This window comes from Pongo pygmaeus, chromosome 14 (assembly GCF_028885625.2).
Source record: "Pongo pygmaeus isolate AG05252 chromosome 14, NHGRI_mPonPyg2-v2.0_pri, whole genome shotgun sequence".
NCBI lineage: Eukaryota > Metazoa > Chordata > Mammalia > Primates > Hominidae > Pongo > Pongo pygmaeus.
This window is the reverse complement of record NC_072387.2, coordinates 82,411,280-82,419,739: the sequence shown is the minus strand read 5'-3', so window position 1 is coordinate 82,419,739 and position 8,460 is coordinate 82,411,280. Positions and strand designations below refer to the sequence as shown.

Genomic DNA, 8,460 nt, shown 5'->3' with positions numbered 1-8,460 from the left:
TAAGTGGGAATTGAACAATGAGAACACATGGAGATAGGGAGGGGAACACCACACACCGGAGCCTGTCATGGGGTTGGGGGGACTAGAGGACGGGTAGCATTAGGAGAAATACCTAATGCAGATGACAGGTTGATGGGTGCAGCAAACCACCATGCCACATGTATACCAATGTAACAAACCTGTGCATTCTGCACATGTACCCCAGAACTTAAAAGCATAATTTAAAAAAATAATAATAAACAAATAAAAACAAGACCTAGGCCCGGCGCAGTGGCTCACGCCTGTAATCCCAGCGCTTTGGGAGACCAAGGCGGGTGGATCACTTGAGGCCAGGAGTTTGAGACCAGCCTGGCCAACATGGTGAAATCCCATCTCTACAAAAAATACAAAAATTAGCCGGGCATGGTGGCACGTGCCTGTAATCCCAGCTGCTCAGAAGGCTGAAGCAGGACAATCCCTTGAACCCGAGGCAGAGGTTGCTGTGAGCCACGATTACGCCACTGCACTCCAGCCTGTGATAGTGTCAAAAAAAAAAAAAAAAAAAAAAAAAAACACAACATGTAGGTTCTAAGTATACTTGTTGCTGCGGAATAAAACCAAATTCTAATAATTTTTTTAAGTGTTACACCAATTCTTCTTGTTTGCCTCTGACGACACAACCTCCAGACTAGCACATGCAAGTGAACTCCATGGTGTTTTCAACTAAGGATGCTTAAGGTCTCGTGCATTATGTGGCCAGGTAAGTATTCGTGAATTATGAATCCCTTTATGCTAATTTAAAAAATAAATCCCCCAGCTGGGCGCAGCGGCTCACGCCTGTAATCCTAGCACTTTGGGAGGCTGAGGTGGGTGGATCATGAGGTCAGGAGTTCACAAGACCAGCCTGGCCAATATGGTGAAACCCCATCTCTACTAAAAATACAAAAATTAGCTAGGTGTGATGGCGTGCGCCCGTCATCTCAACTACTCGGGATGCTGAGGCAGGATAATCACTTGAACCTGAGAGGCGGAGGTTGCAGTGAGCCGATATTGCGCCACTGCACTCCAGCCTGGGTGACAGAGCGAGACTCCGCCTCAAAAAATAAATCCCTGTCTTATGTAGGTTCAGGTTCAATATGGCTCTTCTACAAATGTGTGGAGTTGATTTCTCACTAACTGCCGTGATCAGATTCTTTACTGCAGGTAAAGAAGAAAAGCATAACATATATCTTTTAGGCACTTTTTATTTTCCAAAAAAAAAAAAAAATTGTCGTTAATATATAAACATCTCATTCTCTCAAAAAATTCCACAACTATACAGCTGTTTGCTCCATTATTTGCATAGGAAATGACCACAATACAAAAATAAGAGGGAAAAAGAAGCAAAACAGCAACCGATTTATGCTTTTCATGTAGGTGTGTTTCCACGTATAAACATTTTGAAGCCTCTTACAAAATTATTTACATCGTTTGTCATCTATTTACATCTTTTAAGAGCAACTTTTCTAACAAACAAAACTATAATTTATCAAGTTATGAAAATTGTCTTCTAAAAAAACTTACTATATTACCACAAAATAAATAAAGATAAACAATATTTTAAAAACAAAATTAAATTTTCATTTCAATTAAGACCCCTTTTGGCATTTTGCTTATTTATTCTGCCCTTTGGTTAACAGCATCAGCATCACGTTACTATTTTATATTGCATATATGTAGCACTTCCTTCCTTAAGTTTTCAACATATCATTTATATTTAAAGGCAGACACTGAGTCAGTATTAATAGATTAACTAAACTGCACTGTAATTTAGATAAAATTACTGTGTCTCACTGTATATTACATGCAAAATCCACATAAATTGTCATTTAACCAACAGTACTGCACGAGCGAACATCTCGATATATGAAAACTGCATCATCAATTCAACGTTTCGGTACTTGAAACTGCATCATAAATGCAACATTGTCATATGTGAAAACGACATCCTAAGTCCTTCTTTTTAAAAATGACATTGCGTTTAGCTTATTGTAAGAGGTTGAACTTTTGTACTTTGTAACTATCTTTAAGCTCTTCAGTTTATAATTCATATAAAATGCCTTTTGTATTTAAAATAATCCTATTTTAATCAGTGCATGAAATTTGCTTTTTAAAAGTTCATTTGAATGATTATTCCTTCCCTCTAAAGAAATGATTTTGGTAATGTTGAGAGGTACCTTACCACAAATCCTAACTGTAAGTGTATTCATGGTTATTTTCAAAAGAATTATGACTCTTCCCCAAAAGAATCCTAAAAAACTTGTAATAAACCTATAAAGCTGATTTGCATATTTACAAAATTTTGAATAGCAAATATAGGCAACTCATATATGTATATAATTTTTAAAAACCCACACATTTGTTCAATGGCTATTTGTGAACTGCCAGGTACACTGTATCTCTAAGGAATTACCTACTATTGAAAAAAACTACTCAATGCCAAGTAAAATCTTGACATACAATCCATTCTTCTTCTGGTGCCTGCCAACTGATTTGTTTACTGAACACTGTCACATTAAATGATGGTGCCTAGGTAAAAACGCTGCACACACTCCCCTCCACCCCCGCCCCTTACCCATGTTGAGATGTGGCTGCCTGTCATGAGATGAGATCTGCTTGAGTAAAGCCATATACATTACAGCAAGCATTCCAGATTCTTAAAATGACCAAACACTTTGGTATTAATACAATGTATTCCCTGTTTTCTCAAATATACAAAATATACATTTCCAGTTTTAGTTGTGGTTTTCTTGGTTTTTTTTGTTTTTGTTTTTGTTTTTATACAGGAATAGCTAGGTCTGTCGTTTCAGAGGGAGCCAAGGGGACCTGGAACGGGTCACATGGGCAGTGCTCAGTTCTGGTGCCTCTTCATATGCAGGGCCAGGTGGTCAGAGCGCGAGAAGCTGCGGTTGCACACCCCGCACTGGAAAGGCTTGGCGCCTGTGTGCTTCCGGTAGTGGCGGGTCAGCTCATCCGATCGCGCGAACCTCCAGTCGCAGCCTTCCCAGGTACACTTGTATGGCTTTTCACCTGTGACAACGAACAAAGGAGGTGAGGCGGCCTGCTTGTAATGCAAACATCCTAGATAACACCGGAGAAGGAATTTCAAAGAAAAAAAAATCTTGGCCAAGCGAAGGAAGGAAAGCTCATGAATTCCATTATGAGTAAATACATATCAAAGCCACTCAAAGTAAGCTAGTTAAGAGTTATTTCTTATAACCTCCAAGTATTTTTTACCTTATAAAGAAAAAAGCATTTTGTGTACCTTTGAACAACTGAAGAATAACAATTTTAGGCAAATACAAAACGAATCAGTGCCCTTATTTTTATGTACTCCTACACACATAAATCCAGGAAATGACTAGATGAGCCTGAGTGGCTTTATCATTATTGTGCAAATACAGTTTCTATACCAACAAACCCAAATTAAATTATTATAGGACTAATGGCTGTAAGGTGGGTGAGGGAGGAAAAAATTCAGAAGCTGTTGCACGAATCACCTATACAATGAATTTCATGTACCACAATTGCTTAACCAGAAACTGGTCCTAGATGTTTCTAAATTAGCCAGACAGAAGCGTGCAGCTCATAAATCAGTTCACTTGAAAACATGGCCTCCAAAATGGACTAGTAGGGCATTCACTCTTTGAGATTCACACACACCTTCACACCCTCCTTTTGCAGATTGAAGCAAAACAGTCTGGTACTGATAACTTCACATTGGTAAAAAAAAGTCAGACCATGAAACAACTGTAAAAACTGACATTTGTTGACCTGTATTTAGTTTTTCTTTGTCATGTATTGCACCCAAAATTCATTCCATAAACAATTCGCCAAGCATCTATTATAGGCCAGGAACTGTCCCAAATACTTGTGATACAATGGCTAACAAAATAAAAACAGCTGGCCTCATGGAGCTTACATGTGTAATATACATCTAAAAGTCTGAAATAGTTCAACCTACCCATTCCATTCTTTCACAGTTCTCTTCCCTTGAGTAGTGAGTTGGTATGTTCCTCCCTCCCATCCTGTAATGTATATTATTCCTAATGCTCTCCAAAGTTTGCCAGCTGTTTAACTTTCAAAACTACTAAATATTCATAATGTAGTCTTAATTCACTGTTTGTGAATGAATCCTACTGGAGATCATATATTCCAGTAGGAATAAATGCCAAAACATTCTTTCAGTAAGCATTAACTAGCAGTTCCTACATTTATGATTTTATAATTTTCTATGAATTTTTAATAAGAATTCGTGAGATAAATTTGTATATTAAAGTATTATTGGCTTACTGCTGAGTTTTATGTAGATACCTTTTCACCTCTTAAATTCCCTTAAAAAAATGTTTCCTTCTGAAAGGGAGGAACCTCAGAGTTGCTTTAACACTTGTTTAGTTCTGACGAAACAGAAACTGCACAACCTTTCTGCCTAATTTAGCAGTATCATGTTCAGGAAGTTGTAGGATTAACCAAGTCAGTCTAAACTTTAAAAGACCCTGTCCTCATCAACTGAGATTTCTACAATTTGTGGTTAATATATTTTTGTTGTCGTGATAACCACTCTGACTCTCAGACAAAATCCCATAGGGACAAAGAAGAAAGTGCCAGAACAGACGACATGAAAGTAGTCCCAATTTTTTTTCCCTTGAGAGTTCACCTACATTTCCCATGGTATGGATTGCTGTGCCATACTTCCTCTCTTCTCTCCTCTGCCTCTGACCCTGACCCAGACAGTTTTTGTTTTAATTCCCTTTCTGGTTCCTATCAATCCACTTTAAAAATGCACATCTCAATTCTAGAAGTTTTTTCTCCCCTCACGGTAAATTCTAACCAGAAATTTAACCTAAGACACTCAAGCCTTTTACAAAACAAAGTATAAATCACGTTCTGTCACTTACAATCACATAAAATGTTTGATATATAGAAATATCTTAACACCAGTAGTAAATATAGCTATCACATTTGTAGATGTAAATTGATCACAAAAAAAACTTTGCACAGTACTATTAGTTTTTGTTCCCTGTGAAAAACAAACCATGGAAACAAACATATTGGTTAAATACTTTACTGTAATTTAATGGAAAGAAAAAGTTATTTCTGATGTCTGAGACAAGGAAAAAAATTCCTATAGTGCTCCCAATTTTAAAAGAAATCATTCCAGTCTTTTGAATTTAATAATTAAATAGCAGAACTGAATTTTCAGAGTTTATGCAAGAAACAAGGGACACTAGACTCTTTTTGTTCACTATTTTTATTGGCTATGAAGCAATAAACTGCACCAGTATTTTTTAAAGTTTACTTTACTGATTGCTTGAAATACGGTAGCCATTAAAGTTTCTAAAACATTTGGGGTTTTGCTCTCAATTTATGCACATCTATAGAGTATTCAGCCAAGAATACTACCAGTGTCTGGAATGTTAGTTACTGGGGCCAAGTCTTACCATAAAAGCAAGGACAACTATCCCCCACTTGGGGCAGTTTCTATGGGATTTGTTCAAGTGTCAACACCGTTCAAGTAAAACATCGTAGAGGAAGCTGGTACCCAATTTCTGGCCAAACAGCAGACTTGGGCCTTTCTTCCTCAGCCAGAAACACTATGCACAGTACTTCTGGGAAACCAAACAGACTTCCTTTAAGTTATATTTCAACAGGACAGAGCTTTCAAAAGTTTAATTGGATTTTTACAGAATCTCTTTCCAATACCACCAATTTAAAATATTTAGTTAAGCTCTTTCAACATCAACTGTATTTTTAAGTTCTCATGCTGTTAACGTGAAACTTTCCAAAGGCAAAAAGAAAAAAGTGACAAGTTTGTACAGCACAGAAAACAAGCTCCCACTTTATCTCAAAGTATGTGTTTTCTCATTGTTGTTAAATTACAGGAGTATTTTGCTAGAATCTCTAATCTTTGAAAACTATGTTCAAGTTAAACATACATACTATCCATGCTGATAAAGTCATTAACATACTTTACAAAAATGTTAAGCAGAAACATTACCGGTAAAAGGAAAAGGGAGCAGGCACCAGCAGCCATGGAGCACATACTCCAGAGCGAGGTACTTCTCATTCTCTCGCTTCCTCACAATAACCCCGTAGAGTTAGGAGCAAAACGATGAGCTCCACATTAAAAATCCTGGTCTGTCACTTTTCCTTAATGTCTCACTTAAATCTTCCATTAGCAAACACTAATACACTCTCTTTGAACGATTTAAGGAACACATACATATTGTTCAAATTTATTTCCAGATTCTAAAGCCACTTGTGAAGGTCAGCTAAGGAATGGCTTAATGGACTCACAGCAAGCCTTGAACCCCAGACGATCTGAAACAGAGGGCACAACCTGGCAGCGCCAGCCTCTGTGGGGCCTGTGGGGTCCTGAGCACTGTTCAGGTATTGGCAATTCCCAGGTATCACCTAACGATAGCTCCTTTCCCCCACGGTAAGTGAATTTCAGTGGGTTAATGGAACATGTTTGTAAGCCATTTTAAAAATCCTCAGCAACAAACTGAAAATTGTCCTTTTTTTCCCCCCCTCTGAATGACTTCTGAACCTATCACAATGGAATGGGAAGTTTCTCTGCTCTGCTGAACACATTCAACAGACATACCAAGGCCTTTCCCTAAAATGTTCTACATAGATTCTTCTAACAAAAGAACAAAAATCACTGACAAAATATTTATCTTAAAATAGTTATTTTAGATAATGTTTTAAAAGTTTATTGCAGCAAATTTGCACATCGGTTTCCTTCCTGGTGACTAAAAGACAACTCAATCAATATCTGATAAAAGCTAAAATACCATGAGAATTAAAGTCACTGTTTATTAGTGAAGGTGTAACCTGTACTAAATGCCTTGCAAAACTCAAATAAGACTTGGTTTCTGGCCTCAAAGAACTTAAAATCTGTATCTTGTTCTGCGAACCTAAACAATCCAAACTTTTAAAGTAGAATAAATTATTTCAACCTAATCTAAACTCTTAGAACTTAAGAGTCCTTGAAGCTCAAAATGGGCTCTTATTTCAAGAGGAAAATATTTTCATGCAATTCAATAATAATTAGATTTTTCCCATCATTTGAGACTTACGAAATTTAGTCTCTGAAATAGGCTCATATTAGATTTGCTTCTAAAAATCAAGAGAGAAAAATAGGAAACACTTAAGAAATTCATAGGAAAATGATTTAGATATCTAAGAAAAGAGATAAAGTAGGAGGATGATTTTAGCTCACTAATTCATATTTTTATGTCTATGCCAGTAATTTTCCATCCAAAAACCTTTCTATTAAAACTCATTGTCACACATTTCCTATACTTGGAACAGAAGGTCCATATCAAAGATTAGTGTTATTAGCATTTATAAATGCATCTAATTATTTACCAGATAACACCATGAATATTGTGCCCATTCAACCTAAGGAAGCTGACTGCCAAAAACAAAAGCAACAAAACAGAGATTCCTTTCTTTCTCTCCTGAATTTATGTTTATCACTTTCTTTAAAATCCGATACCTCACTCCTTCTAAAAAGCCTCTCAACAGACCAGGAGAGATCATTTCACTTCTCTGTATCCCCATCACTGAAATTTCTGTTGAGCTATCAATTTGCACTTGCACATATACTGCTTTAGGAAGGCTTCAAATAGTTGTATTTTGCCTCCTTAACTAGCTTTTAAAGTTCCTCAAGGGCAGAGACTATCTTCTATCCCTGCTGTAATGCCACACTTTCCCTAATGCATCTTGAAAACAACTCAGTTATTCTGATTAATGAAAAGGAGGGAAGGCATAAAAGGCTCCTGTGAGGCTGTCAGCTTTTTATTCTTCTGTGGACCCTCCTGCAGCAGGGCTTTTGCCTGGCTTTGCCCTGCCCAGGACCACTGAGAGTAATCTGATAATACGCACTTAGGTGAGAACCATGTTTTGAGCCACTTCCGGAGAAAATAATCAGAATCAGTTATTGTCCATTCTGAAGTTACACAGGGATAAATAAACTCTGTATAAACAAATGTTCTTAGGTAGAACTGGACTGGACTTCAGGAAAGCCAAGACATACTAGAGCCCCTCGCACCGGTCAAAGGCAGTGAGGGGACTTCTCCCAGGGCCAGAAAGCACTCATCTGCCAAACCCAAAGAGGGAATGGGTGGGAACACGATGTCAGGGGTTACACTTACAGTCTACATCCTAGCAGAGATTTGGAATCTCTGGGCTCCTAAACTACTGCTACTTCTCCTCTGGGTTCCCAGCAAACATTATGAAGACTATCTCCTGTCATTAATAGAGTTAATAAAATGAAATACCAATTCTTCAGTCTCCTGATAACGAGACAACACTTGGATTCACTTTCTTATAATGGGAGTTCACACTGACGTTAAAGTGTCGATAAGGAATTTCACCTTTTCTTTTTGTAAGCAAAACAGAAAAAACCTCTATTTTCATTTTTTCCCAGTATGG

General features: G+C 37.4%; 1 protein-coding gene across 3 annotated transcripts in view; it reads right to left on the bottom strand.

Moving 5' to 3' along the window:
- Positions 1–1,205: 1,205 nt before the first annotated feature.
- Positions 1,206–8,460, bottom strand: part of KLF5 (KLF transcription factor 5) — a 62,257-nt gene continuing 55,002 nt past the window's right edge. For all 3 annotated transcript variants that reach the window (XM_063650930.1, XM_054446989.1, XM_054446991.2), the window contains one exon: positions 1,206–3,048. In XM_063650930.1, the coding sequence (XP_063507000.1) occupies positions 2,870–3,048 (179 nt within the window). In that variant the 3' untranslated portion in view covers positions 1,206–2,869. The remainder of the gene's footprint in view (positions 3,049–8,460) is intronic.